At 40.1% G+C, this 23,043-nt stretch overlaps 2 protein-coding genes across 2 annotated transcripts in view; both read left to right on the top strand.

Annotated features, from left to right (window-relative positions):
* Nucleotides 1-23,043, top strand: part of LOC135219231 (protein C12orf4 homolog) — a 116,787-nt gene that overhangs the window by 84,671 nt on the left and 9,073 nt on the right. The window contains exons 5-8 of the mRNA XM_064255824.1: nt 815-982; nt 3,303-3,415; nt 4,448-4,596; nt 6,728-6,898. Coding sequence (XP_064111894.1) covers nt 815-982; nt 3,303-3,415; nt 4,448-4,596; nt 6,728-6,898 — 601 coding nt within the window. The remainder of the gene's footprint in view (nt 1-814; nt 983-3,302; nt 3,416-4,447; nt 4,597-6,727; nt 6,899-23,043) is intronic.
* LOC135220039 (uncharacterized) lies at nt 12,598-22,612 on the top strand. The gene is made up of 4 exons (XM_064257370.1): nt 12,598-12,713; nt 12,817-14,898; nt 20,469-20,678; nt 22,484-22,612. Exons 1-4 carry the CDS (start codon nt 12,648-12,650, stop codon nt 22,610-22,612), a joined length of 2,487 nt encoding a protein of 828 aa, XP_064113440.1. The 5' UTR covers nt 12,598-12,647.

The following is a 23,043-nucleotide window of genomic DNA, read 5'->3' as shown; positions in this document are numbered from 1 at the left end:
GTAAGTAGCATTGTTTTGTTCGGCTTATTTTCTTGGTACTGCACCCAGGGCAAGGTCAGTTTTTTATCTAGTTATTTTGTGGGTATTCGGAGTACTCCTTCACTTTAAAGTCCCCCCTCAAAAGTAGAAGGCTTTTCACAAATGCTCCACTGTCACTGCGGGTCAAGAATTGCAACAACCAGAAGGCAGTAATCACCTGCTCTAGCTCTCTTACCAGGTAAGGATACAACAGGCTTTTTATCTAGGCTAACAGAATTTTATTTTTCAAATTCATATTTATTATTAACACTGTTTGTAGCAAATGTGTCTATTTATCCCGCCACATATCAATGTGGGATTCAGCTGTGTAATGACTTGGCAAGTTACTTATGTGAAAATGGTATTTTCAAAATAAAATTGTTTCACATATGTATACTTACCAAGTAATGACAGATTGGAGCCCTCCTTCCTCCCCTCTTATGGGCTTAAGCACAAAAGAAGATATTTTCTCTTTGTTGCTGTACCTATGGTTCCCTTGTAGAAGGCAGGGTGGTTACCTATACTAAAAACAAATGAATCGCTACAGCGAATTTAAAATTTTACCTGCCGTGCAAGTAGAAGAGTATAACTATAATTACTTGGTATGTTTATGTGAAACATATATTTATTATAAAATATTCCCTGCTGAAATGTGAGGTGGTATCTATGGACTAAGCTTACATGCTGTCAAATACAGTAATTTGTTGTAGAAGAGGACACAGTAGTATGTATATTTGTAACAAATCTTGGATTTCATTTATCATATAATATTAACTGTGTCTTACCTTTATTCCAGAGATTTTATTGTTACTGGTTCTGATGCTATCATAGTAGAAGCTAATGATCCCATTTTGGAGGAGAGTTTTACAATTCACCTTGGTGCGCAAATGAAACAAATGCATAATTTACGACTTTTGTCTGCAGATGCTTTACAGCTGTGTAAATATTCATCGCATGAAGTTAGGTAATTATAAAGTATACTGTATCAGGAGTCTTGCGAAGTTTAACAAGTAAATAATTTTAAATATATATAGGGCAGCAGCTGTCAGTACCTTTTAAGTATGTATATGAACTGTACAAACATGATTTTTTTATTTTGAATTTATGTATGATTACAGTTATATATTGTGAGAATTGGTTAAACTCATTCAGAAGGTGGATGAGACTGCGAATTTCAGGAAAGATATACCGTATGCACATACAATGGAAAACTCAATTTACTTATGCCTAATCACTCACTCCGTTAGCAGAGAGGTAGTAAGTCTTGAAAGAGTTTTTATTAATCTCTTAGGTAAGAATTTCAGTGCTCAAAAGAGTACCCTACTCAGTACGTCATCAGCTGTCATTCTGCACATGGTTAAGATAGTGATTGTAAGTGTTTTTGTTACAACTGTTAGCAGTGACAAGTATTTTACTTTTTTAGGCTATCTTCTCAATTCATAAAATGGTAACCTTGAGAGTTTCTTTATATTTGTTCCTACACAATATACAAACCCTTGGGCATTTACATTAGGAATTGCTTATGGTGAAGCAGGAACACGGCTGTTGAACAAGGTGGTTTGGTGGTAATTACTGTCCGATAGATGGGGAAACCACTTGCCCAGATGTATAGTACATTCCACTTTGCTTTTGGCTTTCATGTGATGCAGACATGTTTTTGTGAACTCTTGCCTGACTGTTGTTAAACTCGTTTTTTCCTGTTGGATCTTTTCTTTTATTATTTCTGTTTATATTTTGAATATAAGTACTGTGTTTGATATTTTTGATATACTGTACAAATCCATAATTTGTGATAGCCTTGCAAATTGCCTTCCCCTAGTGTGTGTTTCGGGGTCAGTGGCCAGGGACGTAACATTTGCCCCTTATCACATCCTTCCCTTTGATAAGGGCATGGCAGTATAGTACATATTTGTTATGACAGGTCACTCCTGCCGCTTGCACTGTCGCAGAGTTTTCCAGGAGGAAAACTTCGGAGTATTTGCCCTTAGTTTTTCTTTCCTGGTATTCTTTCCTTCTCTTTCGCCCTCTTTGCTCGGTAGTCGGGTGTGGATGTTTGGATGAGGGAGGAAGTTGCTGGTGTTGGTGATTGGGTGTCTACCTTGGTGTCTGTCTATCCTCCGAAAAGAGAGAGGCATAACTTAGTAAAGGACTGTTTCTCTGGGTCAAGACGACTCAGGACTCACAAATCTCGAGATCCAAATAAGCTTGTTCCCGAAATGGGAACACAGGAGAGGTGGAAGTTCGATGGGTGATGACCGAGGCCTGGAAGGGAGCAGATACTTCCTGAATGATATCTTTTAAGTCCAGAGACTCAACAAGCAAGCTTTCAGTGAGGTACCAGCAAAAGACGAACTCATGTGATTTATTTATTATTGCTTTTTTTTAATGCTGTCTCTATTGATGGAACTTTTAAGTCTTTGAGGTACCTCTTGCCTGTATAATTCTTTGTAACTTTTCCGCATCCACCTTTTGAATGGAATCAGCAAAACTATTCCTGGTTGTTTTTGGTAATAGCATGGGACATCTTAACATAAACATTGACATAACTTTCTTATTTAGGTAGTAAGTGTTAGAACTAGGCTTTTGGTGTTGAACACTGTATGATTTGAAATACCAATTATCACACTGTATTTGCTGGCATTTAAGACACTTGTTTCTAAAAGAAAGATAAAGTAAAATCCTTGATTGAGAAAATGTGTGAACTAAAATAAATGAATGGCCCATTAAAATAATGACAAAAAGGTGAAAATCTTGGAAGCACTGCAGCACAACTGCTTTCAGTAAAGCCTTGCTTTCAGGGGCCAGTGGAGCATGAGCTAGGTATGGTGTATCTTTGATGCAATGTGGTATACCTTAATACTATACAAAAAGTTGCTTACTATTTCTTTCACTCCTTATTGTCTAATAACTACAATTATGTTTCTTGAAAGAGAATAAGAGAAGACCTGCTCTTATTTCTACACACACATCTGCTTATAAATGTGTTCAGTGTATAGATAGCCAGTGGTAATCACTAGTAATATTTCTAACTGTTCTTTGAGAATTTTATTAGTTGGTGAGCTTCTCTGTAGGATCCATTATTACAATTCTGAGATATATAATGTAATGGTTTGCTTATTAGGTAAAATATTAACATTTTGGAAGTTTTAACATGGAGAATTCAAACATTGCTAAGATATTCAGTGTCTAAATTGACTGGCTTTGCATGTTGATTAGGTAAAAAAAATCTTGTTTGTATTACAATACTTTCAAATAATAGATGTCATATGTTTCATTTGTTGCAGTGACATTCCACCACAGAGAATCCAGACATCAATGAGTCTTTATTCCCATAATTTAAATGGACTGGTTTTACTGGTAGACTATCGGGTCAGCACCTATTCTGGAATAAAACAAGGTAATGATACTAAAGTATATACTTTCCCATTTTAAGTTTTAAATTAATAAAATGAAAGGAATAACCAAAAGCTGCTTGAGAGGTAGTTACAGATATACTGTATGTTAGCCACTAATTGTGTTGCGGTAACATGAAATTTCCATGGGTATTTTATGCTTTCAAAACTGCATAACTTTATTTGTTATATACATTATATTGTTTGTCTTGCTTTCCCTACATGAATGTTGAAAGATGTTGACTACCATTCTTTTCTCCATTTCTCCCTTGCTTAGTATGAAATATCAAATAGCAGCTTTTCCTGATTAGCAGTATTTAATATTATAACGAAAGTCTATACTATCACAACTGTGGTATTTGCTAATACGGTCATGTATTTGATGCCATTTTCAAAATATTTTTTTCACTGTAGTCATGCTCTTTTCAAATAATGTAGTATTTGCTAGCACATTTATAGGATGTACCTACTATTTTAGTTTTATAGATAAAATTCAAGCAGAATTTGCACAAGATAGAAAAGAATGGAAAGCACTCATGTATAACTTAACTTCATAAAGGAAAAGATAAGCACTGTATAAATGATTAGTGCAGAAGATTCTCCTAGCCAGTCTTGCAAGAGGTAAACTGTCCATCATTTATGTGTGTTTGATTCCTTATGACAGTTTACTGACACAACAGAGAATTCATAATTAATAGATAATCATAGGTTGTGTTTATAAGATGGAGGTTTATTAAAGCTTTGGTAGAGTTTTAGTAGAGTCATAATAGCCAGTGCTAGACTTTACATTAGGTATTAGTGTAGAAAAGGTAATCATCATAAATTTAGGAGAAAAATCAGGCTAAATTATCTGGGTTAGAAGTGACTAATTAGGTTGTGGCTGAATTAGAATGACTAAATTTAGGGTCTTAATTTTTTTCTCTTTCTGGAGAAAGTTTTGTAAGTCTGATGTGTTTGATTTAGTACTGTTCATCTCATTCAGGCATTTATAGTTATAGAAAGTATGTTGTTTTTCACTAAAACAGTACATTTTTCAGAATTTGGTCGTGTGTGTCGCAGATCAACTGAGCTGCATTTTCCTGATTTAGAGGAGCAACTTGAATCCATAAGGAATCTTGTTCCGCACGTTGTTAAATGGCGAACAGAGCATCCTCCTCCCAAATATGATAGTGATGAAGGTTCCCAAGTAAGTATACTTATTCACTAGTATCTTGAATTTTAGTAACCCAATTTTGGTTTATCCTATTGTTCTTTGAGCTTAGTCTTTTTGTGGACTTGCATTCTTCGGGTTAAACTTTCAAGGTATGCCACATCTAACTGTGATCCCATGTAACTTCTGATATGCATATAAAAATGGAATATGTATGTGGTTTTTACTGCTCAGTTTACTTATTAGACTGCTGTTCAGCAAGATGTCATTCAAGTCCTTTCATAAATATTTATTGCACTGCGATTCCAGTCACATTGGCCATAGATCATTTTGACTCCTTAGTAGGAGTTATTTTGGTCCAAATCTAGCTAAAGCTAACCCATGTTAACGTAAAATAAAACTATCTTGCATAACTACCACAATCTTAGGGGCTGACAGGACTTCCTCCCATTGCTCTGTCATGGACATGATAAGTGGTCCCAGTGTCCTAGCATTCTCACTGAATGCTCTCAAGTGTTGCTACTGTTATGATGAAGGTCTTGGAAGCAGCCACACTTTGAGAGGATTCTGCAGGCCTGAACTTTTCATATGTAAAGGCAATTCAGTGATCCATTAAACAGATGTTTCTCACAAACTGTGATGTGAAGAATTGAAGGCCAACATAAAGTCTTCAGTGACTTCTGTCTTGTTTATTGACTGAAAGTATTGTTGGGCAAGAAAAAGAAAGGATTCTATTTATCAGAGTAATATAGTTTTATCGGCAGAATTTTGAGAAGCCATCTGTACTGGTCAGCTCTTAATCATCTTCAGTCAGGTTTCATGGTAGTTCTAGATAAATGAAAATGCTTTATTGACAAAGCTCTAACTTTCAAAACAACCTTCTAGATTTTGCTTCTAACAACAGTGTCAGTAAGTTGCATACACTATTTGCTGAGCTTAACACTTCTAGGGCCATTCATTAGTTGGTTCTTTATGCTTGACCTGTAAGCGAAGAATCAGTTTTCTGATGAGTTCCATGATGTAATGGTTCCATTTGTCATCCCAGTCTTGTTGGATTTTGTAGGTGGCAAGCCAAGATTATTCTCTGCTCTAATTTTCTGAGTTATGTGCAAAGAGAACAAGATTTTTAATCAGGTTATGAAAAATTTGAGCTACATAAGTTGAAATGTAGAAACTACATTTATAAGAGTGCTGTGTCAAAGAATCTTAAAAAAAATCATAATCTGCTGGCAAGAGGTAATCATGAGAGTAGCTCAATTCTGCATCAAGACTGACCTAAACAAGTGCCACAAGACACCCAACCGAGTGTCATGTTCTCTAGGTCAAGAGTTTATATTTATCTTATTTTTACTTAATTGGTAATGCTAGTTGTTTGGGATTCATTTAATCTTTTCCAGCATTATCTCCACAAGTTATTAGCAATTGCCTGATAAACAAGTTCTTGTTATACTAGATATTTTGTTGCAGGGTGGAAGATGGTTAGGTAGGTCTATCTTGCTGTTTCCCTTCAATTTTTTTTTCTTTTACTAAGTTCATTGTGGCTAATTTGGTCAACAGATGGTTTAGATACATTGTGCTAATAATGTTTTAATAATGAAATTCCACATTTTTTTACAATGTAACTATTTTATGACTAATGGGCAAACATTATCCAGGAGATCTGGAGTCTTGCACAATACCTTTTATATGTCATAGGCACAGTTATAAGTTTTCATTGGACAAGTGTCCTCCTCTTGGCTTCATCGATAACTGCTTCAGTACAAGCTAGCAAATGCTCTTGATGTGAGTAGTGTCTTACTCAAGTAGCAGATCTACTCATCTGAGAACTCAAGTAGCAGTTGTGCTCACCTGAGTGCTCAAGTATCAGGCATACTACTCACCTGAGAGCTCAAGTAGCAGGCATACTACTCACCTGAGAGCTCAAATGGCAGGCATACTCACCTGAGAGCTCAAGTAGCAGGCATACTCATCTGAGAGGTCTACCTATTATTTTCCTGTCATTAAGTAATAGTAAATTTAAATTTTTGTATTTATGGAACATGATAGTTATTTTTAAAAAGTGTTTCTAAATATCATATATGAAAATAATTAATGCTGGTAGTATGGCTTTAAATGACAGCTATATTCATGATACATTCCAAAGTTTGACATCCTGTATTGTTCTAAGGCCCCACCTCCAGTACCTGATCATCTGAAAGCAGGAGATTTCTACATTACAAGGCATTCCAACCTTGCAGATGTCCATGTTGTATTTCACATGATTGTAGATGATACTCTTCGTTCAGGTGATATCAACTCACGACACCCTGTGATTCTAGGTCTTCGAAATGTATTAAAGGTAAGAGATGTTTTATGTGGAGCCTTTATCTTTTAACCTGTAGATAATATTACAGACAAATATTCCCTTACACTTGTTACCTCTAGTATTTTTTGTAGTAATTCTGCAGAAGCTGAGGCATTCTTGCATACAAACAGAGAAGGGTTGAGTACAGATTAACTATTGGATGTAATAAATTTTAGAGACGGTGACTGTGAACCAGTAGGTTGCTAAGTGCAAACAGAAAGAATGAGAATAGCAAAATGTTAATTTTTTACAGACTGGTTAAAAGATGAGAGAACTTGTCTAGCACCATAGTGCAGATACAATTTTTTTTAACTAATAGTATAGGTACAGTCCCAAAGCAGCTTTTGCAGTTGTGTACCTAGACTGACCTAAACTAATAAAACCTATCATAGGTTGAGCAGTTGGAGAAGCCCATACCTATTACATTTCATTTTGTGGAACTGATAGGAAAGGAAAGGAAGTAATAAGAAAGGTAATATATATTGATCTACTTAGATGTTTTTCTTTCCAACACTTTAAAGGACATTTTATAAATTGTCTTTAATTATCACAACCTCAGTAAGATAAATGAGGAAAAGACATAGTAATATAAACTTGACCTCTAGATTTAAAGGAGAGAGTTATTTGTCTTCATCAATTTTTTTTTATAGCCTAGTGTACTAACCAATTTTCAACCAGTTATTACATTGTTTATGATCTTCCAGTGTTACAATTTACCTTTCGTATAGTGTGTCCTACTGCCTGTTTCAAGCAGTATTTTGCTCTTATAGCACACTAGTGTAGTATTGTATGTTGTTTTAGTGTTAATATCTAGGCAGAATTATTTTTTTTCATGGAGATAACCATTCACCGAACTTTTGTCCCTAGAGTAGGAGCTATTGTTTGATTGGGTAAAGTTCACATTAATGGAATTCTTTAGTAATGTAATGGTGTCTACAATAAATATGATATAGTGCCAGGAAAAATATTGTATGAAGCATTGATATTACACTAATAAACAAGTTGGACGTAGGAAAACCCTATTTTTGGTAGTTGCTGTTGAGTCCTCAAAGGAGTTACCCTCCATGGTCTGCCAGTGCTCTCTGTAGAGACTAGACTCATATCAAAGAAATATCTTTAAGCCTGGTCTTGTGTTGTAATGGTAAACACTTTGACACGTTGGGAGGGCTCTTGATATTTACACAATGGGAGCAGAATGGTGAGGACAGATTTGGAGGTTATTCAGTGAAACTACTTTTCATTAACCTACTTTATTTCCTTCATTTTTCTTGTCACTATAATTTTTCAAAACCTTATCCTCTTTTACCTAACTTAGAGTAACTTGATGTTACCTGACCTAATTCTTTAATATTCCAGCAGTCTGAGACTTTTAAGCAGAACTATATCTACCGTATATTTCCGTGTATAACGACTTTTAGATAAGAAGAGGTAAAAAATCATGGCAAATTTTCATGAATTTTTAACTCATATCTATATATATGATGACTTTTAAATTACAAAACTGAAATAATTTTTGGAGAAAAGTGATTATTTTGCAAAAATCAAACAGTACAAGTATATTTATTTATAATAATGATAACTTAAATAAAGGTTGTTTTGCTTGTTTTATCCAATTGCAGTACTATTACTATTATCACATCGTTACTGTATTACAGAATATAAACATCGTCATATACATCGGCTGATTTGAGTATTATTGATATCTTCATTGCCATTATTGTTAGAAGAGATATAATTCAGAAATACCTTTTATTGTAAATTAAAGAAGTTTGGTTGAAAACGTGCACATACTACTTTATTGTATAAGCATTAGGTGCGATTTCTCCAGTTCTGAACATCAGCCTTGGATATAACCTGCAGCTTTAATTTACTACTATTCTTTCTTGAGATCTCCATTGCATGAGGGGTGAACAAAAATGTATTTTATTTTTACCTATGAAAGCCACCATTGAGAATCAGTAGGGTTTGATAGTTACGGTAAATGACGTCGGCAATCAGCTGTTTCTCAATTCGGTTGTTTATGCCAATACATGTTTACAATAATCATTTCATCCGTAATTCTAAAAACCAGAATTTTTTAGTGGAGGATGGAAGAGTGTCATTAGTATTAGTGAGAGAGAGAGAGAGAGAGAGAGAGAGAGAGAGAGAGAGAGAGAGAGAGAGAGAGAGAGAGAGAGAGAGAGAGAGAGAGAGAGACTGGCTTATTGCCTCAGTCAGGCTGTTACACCGATAGATGTCCACTTGCAAAAGTTGAATAAATAATTGTATTGAAAATAATGATAAATCTAATAAAACTTGTTTTACTGTAATTATATTGCATGTATTTGTACATGAACTTCCCTGCCAGATATATACTTAGCTTACGTCTCTGACGTCACGACAGAAAATTCAAAACTCGCGGCACACGCTACAGGTAGGTCAGGTGATCTACCTTACCCGGCTGGACAACACCTGTTGTTTAGTCCTTCCGATAGTTAGATTCTTTCTCGTTGCGAACGAATTGGATTTTGGTGAAGTACCCTTTGTCGGTTGGCTTGGCATACGCTATTTGGATTGTTTATTTGGATTTTTCTTTTGGATTTTTCTCTGGATTAGTAATCATGGATGATTCTGAGGTTAAGAAACCTGCTTTATTTAGAGTTTGTTCAGTGAGTGACTGTAAAGTGAGGCTTCCAAAAGCTGCTTTGGATCCTCACTCCGTATGTATGTTATGTAGAGGGAATGAATGCTCTTTCGTTAACCCTTGTAAAGAGTGCGAGAGTTTAGATGAGGATGGTTGGAAGGCTCTATCTTCTTATTTAAGGAAGTTGGAGAAGGATAGGGCGCGCAAGGCTTCTTCAAGGAGCTCGAGTAGATCGAGAGTGAGTGAAATTGACGTTGAGAACCCTGTAGTAGAAGTAGTTCCTTCTCCAGTTTCAACCCCTGCGCCCAGCTTTGAACCCGAAGATTCGTTTTCGGAGGTTGCTTCCGGGAGAGCCTCGATCAGGAGTAAGGAGAGCTTCACTCGCTCTCTACAAGGTAATAGTGACAGTGCAAGTGATCAGTGCAGTGCCCCTAGTGCAGTGGAAGAGGGTAGCACTTAATAAGTGTTTTTGTACTCTCCAATTTAGCAGCTTTTAGTTTTCTCCCTATGGTCCCTAATGCTTCCTTGCTTTTTCACTTCTTCAATTTCTAACTACTTTTCTGTCTGGGAAAAAAAACAGAAAAGCAAACATTTAAAAATACAAAAATCAATCACATTCAGCCTACTGCACTCCCCTATAAAAAATCAAGGAAATCTTATTTCCTTTTTTTTCCCCTCCAAAATCCCTTTCTTACTACCCATTCATACTCCAGAACTGGAGCTTGACTTCGGGTCCATGGCATCTCACTCACTACCTCTTCTTCAGTGATCCCTCTTTCAACTGCTAGACTCAACCAGCCTTGGTTTGTCTGCTTCAACCCCCACTAACACCTGACATGACTTCTATTATCTCTTATCTGAGGTTAGGTTCCAGACCCCTTGTGTAAGGGGAATTTTTGCATAAGTTTGGCACAGTCTCTAAAAATGCTAAGGAATGCTTACTTCTATAGTTTGAACATTTAAATATGACCCTAATCATGCTCCCTATGTATTAAGCTAACTTTTAGATGAAATTAAAGTTACTGAAATTTCATTTAAAAGTTAGCTTGATACATTAACTTAAAAAAAAAGAAATGATTGTTGGTAAAAATATAGGAGTGTGAAGATTACATATGTACAATGCATTTCTCTCATCTTTCCCCCTTCCAACTGACTGATCTATTTTTAGAAGTCTTCTCAACCACTTTTAAGAAATTCTTTATTCTGTCTCTTTCTCTTTGTTCTGAAATTCCTTTTCATGAACAAATAGTGCTTTTTATTTGGACTAATAAACCCCATAGTTGTGTCTATGTTTTAGAACAGCGCATTTCTGGGCTCAGCTCGTGTCGGCCTATGAAAGGATCCTTAATATCATTCTTTCTAGGCAAAATTAATCTAAAATTACCAGAGAAAAACAAAATTAAGAAAATGTCAGTAAAACTGACTCGCTCACTCTTTAAAAGAAGTGTCGGTATGAGAATAGGGGCGAGTGAGAACACTACCACGAGACATTCACCAATTAGACCTTCCAATCAGAATCCCCACAAGAGAGAGCTGATACCAACGGGCGATGCGGCCGTTACTACTACTACTAGGGGACGCCACGGACAGCAGCGCCCCTAGCGGTCATCCTTAATTATTAGCACCAAGCGTTCGTACGCATTTTCTTGCTTGTGATCTATTTTCTGGATTTATCTCATCATCCGTTATGGAACGTGCTGCCATCGCAACGGCTAAGTTAAGTGCCTCATAAGTAGTGTTTTACCGTATTTTAGTCTTCCAGGAACCAGTATTTTCCTTCTAATAGGTCATATACGGTTTCCCGGTCGACTCGTGGCGGCGCCATGCTGCCTCGTTAAGAATTCCCGGTCTTCCATACTGGGACTTCTTATACTTATGGGCTTACTATATCACGTTCATCGTTTTTTACATCGCCTTTTTAGCTAGGTTAGCCCTTTTACCATTTCTCTTAGTTTGGTATTTAGGGCTATTCTGTGTTCTAGCCCAGCATCCCGGCTCTTGCTCTTCATCGGCTATCGCTGGCTCCGAGTAGGCTTCTGTTCCTCGGAACAGTTTGCCCCCTCCTGGGCTTCTGTTTCTTCTCCTAAAGTGTCTTTTCCATCTTTACGATGTAATTTTAATTCTATTTAGGGTGTTAGGCTAGCCTAGGTGCATGTCCCATGTATTGGTACATCTGGTTCACGTGGCCCTTTCACGGTTGTGTTGCTATCGCGGCTTAGGCCACTTGCGGTCACGTGTTCCTTCGCACCTTACCCTTCCCCTTCCCTCCCTCCCAGGTATAGGGAGGGGTCTGGGGGATCCCTTGGTTGCCATGACAACCTCAGTTGCCTTCCTCCCTCCCTCTTTGAGAAGGCCAGGGGTTCTCCCCAGATGGGGTATAGGGCGACCACTCATCGGGTACCGGGTCACCGAGCGGGTAGTTGTTGGGACGGGGAGGAGTAGGCCACCCCCCCCCTCTCTCTCTCCCGCCGTGTTACGCCGAGAACCCTCCCCCCCCTCCCCAGTTGCTCAGCCACCTTTCCCCCTCTGTAACGAACGGAGCCTTCCGCCGCAGCCGGGGCACCTTTGGTTATAGATTACTGGCTCCGCCAGCGGGCGGGGTGGTCACTACTAGTGGTCTATTGCTTGCCTACTATATCCTTACCTTTCTCCCCCGCTACCGGAAGGGAGCTTGCTTCTTACCCGGGCACTCTTCTAGTAGACGGGAGGGGAAAGGTTTGATAATTATTGTTATTTTTAAGGATATACCCTAGTTTTACGATGATTTCTATAATTATATTTATTTTATATGTATACCATCTCCGCCGTTGTCCGTCGTGGTTTCATTTCACCACCACACCTGGTTGGATTCTATCTCTTGTCTCCGGCGTAGCCTTGGACAAACCAACCATATTACTACCACACGTATTATGGCGGGGCTCTGGTTTAATCTAACTTTCTCGCTCCGGCACCAGCGGAGCAACTGTTAGGCTGTAAGTGTTCTCCTGATACTTATGTATCTTTCCACTTACAGGCTACCAACTGTCAGGTCCTTGGGGTTGGGGGCAACGCGACGTTGTACGACCCTGCGCCCACGATGAGTGCAGGTCTCACGCTCCGTGTGCCACGCCTTACAACGACATGATCGTCTGGCACCCGGAAGCCTGCGCCATCTGTTACGACCTGGCCAGTCAGCTGGTGGAGGGGGTAAGTCGATTATACACTTTTTTATCGTTTTACTAACAACACTTAGTCATAAGCTTGTTAACCCCGCTCCGCCATTAGAAGCTCATTTCGCCTTCTCTTTCAGGCTGCCGGTGTGAGGGAAGTCGCCCTAGCAACCCTGAAAGCGTGGGTGGGCGGCTTCGGGAAGAACGCCGCCAAAGGCCAGCCTTACATATTGGACAAGAAGCTGGCCGTTCAGATCTTCCCCGGTGGCAAGTCAACAGGGTATGTTGACCCCATATCCGCAGCCCCTCTCATAGCCTCCATCCAGCAGGAGATGCAGCAGTCTTTCGGGGTCGGGGCCACGCAAGAGTCGGTCCCGGACGTCGCAACCTTGGACCTTAATATTGAGCCTATGGCGGTAGGTGCTGAGGATTTGTTGGTTGAGGTAGGTGTGTCGGGTGCCCAAGGTCTTTCCTTGGGCGCTCCTGGATCTTCTCCTGTCCCTTCTTCTACTGCTTCTTTCCAAGGCTTTTTGGGATCTGAGATCCCTACCCGCTCTCCCGCTCTCTCTGTACCCCCAAAGGTGAAGGGACAGAGAGAACCGAAGACCCTGGTTAAGACGACTTCTAAAAAGTCGTCGTCGTCTTCTTCAGCTAAGAAGTCTTCGACTTCCTATGCTGACGCGGTGAAGGCTAAGCCGAGCTCTTCATATTCAAAGAGCTCTAGAAGCAAGTCTTCTAAGGAGAAGGCTCGCGCTCCCGCCGAGCCAATGCCTTCTCCGGCCTCCACCGCATCCACTCCGGCAACGCCGGTTGGAGTAGCGGGACCTAGCACCTTTGATCCCACTGCTTTCTCAGCAGTGGTGATGCAACAGGTAGGTGAGATGGTTGGCTCACAAGTCTCCGCCCTAGGAACAAAGTTCGAGCAGATGTTCGCACAACTGTCGAACACTCTGTCTCAGTCGGGCCAGTCCATCCAAGATCTCTCTAACAGAGTTAGAGAGAATGAGGACCGAGTAGCTGGGCTTTCTCAGGCTCCTCTTCCAGTCTCCCCAGTAGCAAGTGCTGGTATTTTCCAGCTTCCACCTTATGAGTCACTACCACCTTTCTCCATGGAGAACCCATGGAGAGTGGCCGCTTACGCTCCGTTCAAAGATGGTATGATCTCTGTCCCGGAGTGTGGAACTCGAAGGATTGAGGACTTCGAGTTTTATCCTCCGGGATTGACGCAGCCTTTCATTGGTTATGCTAGGCTGACCGTAGCGGCGCTCACTAGGGAGGACAAGATCTCCAGGGAGAACGTTCTCTATAGTAGAGATCACGCTCAACGCGAATGGGTTCACTGCCTTGAGGACTGGGAGTGTACCAACACCAAGCTCCAGGCTTTCAAGAGTCCTTTTACTATTTTTGCGACGGAGGAGGAGGCTTCTCTTCCGTTCGCTACAAAAATAGTAGAAACGACTCTTCAGGCAGTCCTCAAGGATGAGCCCATGCCACAGCTGAGGGAAGCAGAGTCTACTTCTCCGCTCTTCCCAGCTTTCGGAGAATTGTGGGAGAACTTGCCAGCCACGTTCACGCTTGGTAAGCTCAAACCGGACTGTGCTATGGACCAGTTCGGCGAAAAGCTCCCAAGGCTGCCTGATTCCTTGATTCAGGCAGAGTTCGACGCTCGAACTAGGTTTGGCAGGTCCCTCAATTCTCTGATTATCACAGAGATGGCTGCTCTCTCGTATGGCACGGAACCTTTGTTTAAGATTCTGGCCAAGTCCCAGCTTCAGACGGTTCAGACGGATGCTTTCGACTTCTTCCAAGCTAGGAGGAATTGCCGAAAGCACGTTCTGCAGGAGTGCACTATTAGGCACGAACCTAATAGACTCCTGGCTTCCAGCATGTGGGGAGCGGATCTCTTCCCAGAGTCCGCTGTAAATGAGGTACACCACGAGGCTGCTAGGCTCAACCAGAGCCTTAGAGCTAGGTGGGGTATCTCATCTAAGAGGAAGCAAGAATCCGCCCCTACTGCTGGTAAGAAACCAAAGAAGTCTGGTAAAAGGTTCCAGCCTTACCAGAAACACCAGCAACAGCAGCAATTCGTTCAGGCCGTCCCGGTTACCCAACAGGGACAAACCTTCTACATCCAAGCAGACCCAGCCCATCCTCCTGCTGTCCTCAGTCCCAACCCTCGACCTCCTACGCACTCTCGCCGGCCTTCAACCCTATGTATGAAGGTCAGGCTTACCCTCCCTTTAATAGGCAATCGAGAGGTAGGGCGAGAGGCCACTTTCGCCAGCGTGGCACAGGGAGGGCGGCAAGGAGTAAGCAGTTCAGAGGAGGGCGTGGTGGTCAACCCGCCCATCAACAATGAGGGGCTCCCCAGGTAGGAGGGAGGCTGTTCCTCTTCCGTCACAGGTGGGGGTTCAGCAATTGGGCACAGAGCATAGTGTCCAAGGGATTGGGTTGGAGTTAGATCAAAGATCCCCCTCCAATCAAATCATTCCGCCAAGTACCATCAAAGGAATTGACAGATTATGCGGAGGAACTCCTTCAGAAAGGAGCTATTGCGAGAGTCAAGCATCTAAAATTTCAAGGTCGCTTCTTCAGCGTGCCAAAGAAAGGCTCAACAAAAAGAAGGGTAATCTTAGACTTGTCAAGGCTAAACTCTTTCATTCGTTGCGACAAGTTCAAAATGCTTACCCTCTCGCAAGTAAGGACCTTACTTCCTCGTGGAGCCGTCACATGCTCCATCGATCTTACAGACGCATACTATCATATCCCTATAGCCAGACACTTCCGCCCATTCCTAGGATTCAGGCTAGGAAATCAGACATTCTCATTCAAAGTGATGCCCTTCGGTCTGAATGTAGCCCCCAGGGTATTCACGAAAATAGCAGTAGTAGTTGTGCAGCAATTGAGAGCTCAGGGAATAATGATAGCAGCATACCTCGACGATTGGTTGATCTGGGCACCAACAGTCGAGGAATGCCTCAAAGCCACCAAAAAGGTAGTTCAATTTCTGGAACATCTGGGGTTCCAGATAAACAAAATGAAATCCAGACTTACTCCGGAGTCTCGTTTTCAGTGGCTAGGAATCCAATGGGATTTGTCTTCCCACAATCTGTCAATTCCAGTGTCCAAACGGAAAGAGATAGCAAAGTCTGTCAGACATTTTCTCAAATGCAAGCAAACATCAAGGAGAAGCCAGGAAAGAATCCTAGGTTCCCTTCAGTTTGCTTCAGTGACAGATATCCTCCTGAAAGCAAGGCTAAAAGATATAAATCGAGTTTGGCGATCGAGAGCAAACGCCAAATCTCGAGACAAGTTGTCAGTAATTCCACAGATCCTTCGCAATCAACTCCGTCCATGGACAAAAGTAAAGAACTGGCCAAGCGGGTACCCCTTCAATATCCCCTTCCAGTGTTAACCATTCACACGGATGCCTCCCTGTCCGGGTGGGGGGATATTCTCAGTTCAAACAGGTTCAGGGGACTTGGTCAGTTCAATTCCGCCAGCTCCACATAAACGTTCTGGAAGCAATGGCAGTATTTCTTACCCTGAAGAGACTTCTTCCCCCGAAAAGTCTCATCTAAGACTAGTTTGGACAGTGCAGTGGTAGTTCATTGCATCAACAGAGGAGGGTCCAAATCCAAGCATGTGAACCATGTCATGATAGCCATCTTTGCCCTAGCAAACAAACACAAATGGCATCTGTCCGCCACTCACCTGGCGGGGGTAAGAAATGTGATAGCAGACGCCTTGTCCCGGTCAGTCCCTCTGGAATCAGAATGGTCCCTAGACGCGGGTCATTCCGGTGGATATGCCGGAGAGTCCCAGGTCTCCAAGTAGATCTCTTCGCCTCACAAGCGAACCACAAGCTCCCTTGCTATGTGGCCCCCAACCTGGACCCTCTGGCTTATGCCACGGACGCCTGTCGTTAGATTGGGATCAGTGGAGAAAAATTTATGCTTTTCCTCCAGTGAATCTTCTCTTGAAAGTCTTGAGCAAGCTGAGGACTTTCAAGGGAATAGTAGCCCTGATTGCTCCAGACTGGCCCAAGAGCAACTGGTATCCTCTGCTTCTGGAATTGGGTCTCCGACCTCAACGGATTCCCAATCCCAAGCTGTCACAATCAGTACAAATGAGGACTGTGTTCGCTTCCTCAGGAATTCTTCAGACCCTAACTTTATGGACTTCATGAAGTTTGCGGCTAATAAAGATGCTAACATTGATCCACAAAACATCCTCTTCCTAGAATCAGATAAGAGAGATTCAACTATTAGACAATATGACTCAGCTGTTAAAAAATTAGCATCCTTCCTGAAAGAATCAAACACTACAACCATGACAGTTAATTTAGCTATATCCTTTTTCCAGATCCTTGTTTGAAAAAGGTTTAGCAGCTAGCACTATTACTACTCATAAATCGGCTTTGAAGAAGATCTTTCAGTTAGGTTTCCAGATAGATCTGACTGAATCTTATTTTACGTCTATACCCAAAGCCTGTGCTAGACTTAGACCTTCTCAAAGGCCTACTGCAGTCTCATGGTTCTTAAATGATGTCCTCAAACTAGCATCAGATACTGACAACTCGTCTTGTACATTCACAATGCTTCTTAGAAAGACATTATTCTTACTAAGCCTAGCTTCAGGAGCTAGAATTTCAGAACTGTCGGCTCTATCCAGAGATGCGGGTCATGTGGAATTCCTCCCCTCAGGAGAAGTTCTGCTTGCTCCGGATCGTAGTTTTTTGGCTAAAAATGAGGATCCTCTTGCAAGGTGGGCCCCTTGGAAAGTCATCCCACTTCCGCAAGACCCTTCTCTCTGCCCAGTATCAACTTTAAGAGCCTTTCTATCTCGTACATCCTCAAGATCCTCAGGTTCTCTCTTCATGAGAGAAAAAGGTGGTACTTTATCAGTAAAAGGTATTAGGCAACAAATCCTTTACTTCATTAAACAAGCCAATCCTGATTCATTTCCAAAAGCACATGACATCAGGGGAGTAGCCACCTCAATTAATTACTTTCAACATATGAACTTTGAGGATCTTAAAAAGTATACTGGATGGAAATCTCCGACAGTCTTTAAACGTCATTATCTAAAGTCCTTGGAATCTTTAAAATTTTCTGCAGTAGCAGCGGGAAACATTGTTTCCCCTGATACTGTATAGTAGTCGTAGTATAGATCCAGGTCTCCTCTCTACCTACCTCATCCAACATGCCTCACCCTATCGCCATGTTACTCGGATATTCTAGCCTTAGCCGCTGAGATCATATTAGTGGATTGTCCCTTATTTTTTTTTGCTAGGGACATCCACACTTTGTACTGATAATGTACTTCAGTGTACCTACCCTTATTTTTATGCTAGGGTAGGACACAATGTGTTTGTATATTTTGTAAATAGTTATCTAAGTAAATCTATTTTGTTAAATTACACTGCATTTTTGTACTTTACTATGTTTACTGTAATTTTAAGTACTTTACATTACTAACTTTCTTTTATGTCATTGTTTAAAATAAGTTAGCCTTAAGTACTTAGTTTATATACTATAATAACTGATTTACTTATATTATATTCCTCATTTTACACTGTTTTTCATTTGTCCTTTTTCCCATCTTGTCTGTTTCTCTGGTACTCTTTCATAGGCCGACACGAGCTGAGCCCAGAAAAGGGATTTTGACGAAGGAAAAATCTATTTCTGGGTGATTGGCTCGTGTCGCCCTATGAAACCCACCCTGTATTGATTGCCCCCCCCTGCAGGACAAGATGTTCTTAGATTAAGGATGACCGCTAGGGGCGCTGCTGTCCGTGGCGTCCCCTAGTAGTAGTAGTAACGGCCGCATCGCCCGTTGGTATCAGCTCTCTCTTGTGGGGATTCTGATTGGAAGGTCTAATTGGTGAATGTCTCGTGGTAGTGTTCTCACTCGCCCCTATTCTCATACCGACACTTCTTTTAAAGAGTGAGCGAGTCAGTTTTACTGACATTTTCTTAATTTTGTTTTTCTCTGGTAATTTTAGATTAATTTTGCCTAGAAAGAATGATATTAAGGATCCTTTCATAGGGCGACACGAGCCAATCACCCAGAAATAGATTTTTCCTTCGTCAAAATCCCTTTTACAGTTCTAGATGGTAAAGGTAAAAATAGATCAATTAAAAATTATCTACCACTAACTAGAATGAGAGAGAGAGAGAGAGAGAGAGAGAGAGAGAGAGAGAGAGAGAGAAAATTATGCAAAAATCATTGACTGCTAATTGGCAACACTCCCCCCTCCTGTCACATTATTGCTTAACATATTTGACAACTCTGGACTTCGAGCTTCTGGTGGAGTTAAAAAGAAAGACGAGGGGAAAGAATTTGTTATACACATCATTTTGTAATTAGTTACAGTATGTTATTATTATTATTATTATTATTAATAAAATATTTGAAAATATTAATATACATACATGTACTACCATAAAATTCTCTCATCTCAGTATGAGAGAGAGAGTTGTTTTTAAAGGTGGAATGGAAAGGTTATTTCTTTAAAATATTATCTCATAAGAATTTTGTAATGACAGTTATATTATTATTATCAATAATATTTGAAAATATTAATAAATTAACATAATACATACATGTACCATAAAAATTCTCTCATCTCAGTAAGAGAGAGAGAGAGAGAGAGAGAGAGAGAGAGAGAGAGAGAGAGAGAGAGAGATAGAGAGAGAAGAGAGAGAGAGAGAGAGAGAAATTATTATTATTTTTATATTATTTACTGTTATTTAATTTACCCATAAAACTAGGAATCTTATAAATTACATAAAAAATTAAACAAGCACTTTTGCAGGATTTTTCCTGGATTTGAAAATGTTGCATTTGAGTGTCTGTGAAATAATCGCATATGATAATTAGTTAGGTTCCAATGAAAAGTTTGCACTACGTATTGTGAATTTGCACAACTCAAATCGTGTAAGATTGAGGTATTACTGCACTCTCTCACTTAACTGCTAGGCTTCGAATAAGTTATCCAAAACTCCCCGATGCCCATTGACTCTAGTTTTTGCATCAAACATCCACCCATTGACACTTCACTTGCATCTGTATACAATTCTAACTTAATGGCATCTGTACTGTAGTCAGGGTATGCCAACTTCACATCCTTCACCATCTCCCCTTTCAACTTCTCAAATGCTTTCACCATCTTTTCATCCCACCTCACAAGGATGTCCATTCTGACAACGGCTTTGCAATCCCCAAACAATTTTCCATAAAATTCCTTCCAAAATCGATCGGTCCCAAAATCAATGCAATTCTTGTTAGGTCCTGGGCCGAGGGAAATTTCTCACTCTCTCAAAACTTTTCTGCTCTTCGTACACCCAACTCACTCTCACTTATCTTGACTTTCACCCCCACTTTCTCTAGCTTCTTCAACACTGCCTGCACCAGTCTCTTGTGCTCTTTTATGGTCTTAATCATAACCAAAATGTCAAGAAACACCAACACAATCAAAAACAGATTGCAGAACTGATACTGTTTTTTTGTAATTGAGAAGGCAGTTATTGGCCAGTAATCTTCCACCATTGGCATCTGATAATAACCTCTTACTAAACACCTTCATCCCATGCATACTGTGTACACAGTCGGATACCACGCACATAGGAAATCATTCTTTCAATGTTACTATTCATTTACTCTTATAATCAATACATATTCTTAAGTCTTCCATGAGGCTTTCTTACCAGTACAATTGGACTATTCCAAGCACTCTTACAAGGTTCAATTACTCACATCCTTTCTAACTCTTCACACTGCTTTTCAGTCTCTCACGTTACCAGAGCCAGGAAATGTTGGGTATGATAAATTGGCGTGTCGTCAGTCAGTTGAATATGGAACTCGGGCAACCTGGCTGTCCCAAAGTCCTCATCACCTTGACTCAACACACCTCTTCTTTCCCACAACAGCTCATACACCTGATCTTTGTAAAAATTCTTGGAGCAATGTTAAGTCCCAAAGGCATGACTGTGAACCTGTATGTATCTTTTCTTATCCAGAACCCTAGGAAGGGGAGGAAGGGAGCGGAGATAGGGACGTGCCAGTATGTCTTTCAGATCTATAGAAACTGTCAAAGTCCCTTTTGGAATGACTGAACGTACTTGGGCAACTGTACTCATCCAAAATTTATGGCAAACAATGTGCTTGTTCAATGTTGATAGTAGGTCGAGGATCACTCTTCATTTGGAGGAATCCTTTTTGGGAACACTTACGAGATGAGCTTGGTGGCTAATATGCGCACGTTTCTCCATAGCTTCCTTTAACAAGCCCTTCTGCACATAATCTTCCAGAGAGGGGTCTGGTTTTTGAGAGAACCTCTATAAAGGTTATGGATGAGTAATGATGGTAGTTTAAATTTGACAACGTCTATGAGGGTTGCGTGAGAGAGAGTGATCAGAACCTGTGGTGGATAGTTGGTTTTTTTGGCAGTCTTAATATTGATGGTCAGTTATTTTGTGTTTTGAAGCTGTTGTTGGGTTTGTTGTGCTTGAGTTCTGTTGTGTTGTAGATGAGTTGTTGGAGTTGTGAGTTGTTGAGTGTTGTGGTTCCTTGGTTTTGTAGGCGTGTGTTGACTTGTTGTGTTATTGTTTTTTGGTGTTGATAGTGATCATCTGTGCAATGGTCTTTTGTTGTATAGTTATTGAATTGTTGCGTGATTGTTGTCCTTGTTTGGTTGTGTATTGTGTTACGAAGGCTAGCCTTGCCTAACTATATCCACTGGACAGCAGGTCAGCTCTTCACCCTGAGTGTGTGGTAAGTACAAGTGTGGTTTTGAGTTTTTTGGTTTTGGCTTGTAATCCTGCCACAAGTGGGGGGATGAGAACATTTCCATCCCAGCCCATAGAATACAGTGGACAACCCGCATTCTAGGGGATGTGTACCAGACTTTCCGTGAATATTTAAAATCCGCAAATACTTAGAATCCCCTTTAAAAATGCTTATAATTGTCCATCTTGAAAGTTCAAATACCAAATTCATACCTTAAATAACATCCTACATCAAATATACCTTAAATTATTAACCTATTAGTACTGTATTAATCTTTGAAATTATATTATCAATATAATTTCAAGGTCATCTTAAACATTAGTACCCTTAAAAGATATATACACACATACTGCTACCTATCCTGCCAAAACACAGAGAAATCTATTTCTCTTTACTAGTGACTGACAACTAAATAATTTGTTTTTTGTCTTCCAAAGATGTATTACCTTTACTAGCATTTTAAAAACACTATGAACACACACAAAGTGTGCATATGTGTTAATACCAATTAGTTAGACTTAAATTAGCAGTATGTAGTGCGTATCTTTTCCTGAGAGAGAGAGAGAGAGAGAGAGAGAGAGAGAGAGAGAGAGAGAGAGAGAGAGAGAGAGAGAGAGAGAGAGAGAGAAACTAATTTTTGTTATTTTAATCTTATTATACAAATACAGTATTAATATTTGAAAATTGGTACAGTAATAATATTTGAAAATTGGTAAAAAAAATTTTGTATCATAAAAATGTATTTGGTCATGAAAATAGCAACAAAATACACTAATTAGTGGATATTTATCAACGGAAAAGGCTGTGAATTGCTAAAATTTTCGCGAATAATTTATAATAGGCTCAACAGAAATGGAAAAATCTGTGAATCTGGGGAACACAAATACAGGGGTTGACTGTAATGCTGTGTCCCTGAGGAGAAGATTCCCATTCTCTGTGGTATCTTTGAAGCCAACCGCCGACCCAACAATCCCTATTGCTATCCCCATATTCCTCTACCTTCTCCCTTGATAGGCATTTTGGCCATTGCTTTTCCTTAATGAGATGGCTTTTGGACCTTGTGAAAAGGATGTCCTTGCTGATGTGGTGGTTGTTGTTCCTTTTGGCCATCTACCTGTTCATGAGGAAAACTTTTGGAGGTGACTGAAAGCTTATATTATTTTTGATCAATGTGTAATATGTTACACATTACATATGAAAAGAAGGGAGAAAGAGCAAGCAGTGGAGTGAATGAAGATGTAGTGACAGCGTGTTGTTATGAGTAGGGTAATTCATTTTTGGATTGGGTAAAAGGAAATTTCGGTCTTTTTGTTTGCCAAATTCTCCTTTGCTCAGGAGTGTACACTATAATTTTGTTAAGAGTGCTTGCTTGTTGAGTTGTTTTACAGTAGAATCCTCAAAACAAGTCCTTACTGAAGGGGTTAGGCTGTAATAAAGCAGTCACATTGAGAAGTGACTTGTTGGAGCCTTCCAATGTTTCCATTCACACTTTTATGCACTAGTCTAAAAAGTCACAGAGTGCTTCCCATTTGGTCCTCGTAAAACTCTTAGCCACATCAGCAAAAATTGTTTGG

The sequence above is a fragment of the Macrobrachium nipponense genome, chromosome 1 (assembly GCF_015104395.2).
Source record: "Macrobrachium nipponense isolate FS-2020 chromosome 1, ASM1510439v2, whole genome shotgun sequence".
NCBI lineage: Eukaryota > Metazoa > Arthropoda > Malacostraca > Decapoda > Palaemonidae > Macrobrachium > Macrobrachium nipponense.
The sequence above is the reverse complement of the archived record's forward strand: the minus strand, read 5'-3'. Positions and strand labels throughout refer to the sequence as shown.

Excerpts from the sequence above, each read along its gene's own strand:
- LOC135220039 (XM_064257370.1), top strand. The coding sequence starts at position 12,648 with ATGATCGTCTGGCACCCGGAAGCCTGCGCCATCTGTTACGACCTGGCC. Across the intron at positions 12,714-12,816 it reads CCAGTCAGCTGGTGGAGGGG|GCTGCCGGTGTGAGGGAAGT; the intron begins GTAAGTCGATTA and ends CTTCTCTTTCAG. Across the intron at positions 14,899-20,468 it reads CTTCAACCCTATGTATGAAG|TCTCTCACGTTACCAGAGCC; the intron begins GTCAGGCTTACC and ends ACTGCTTTTCAG.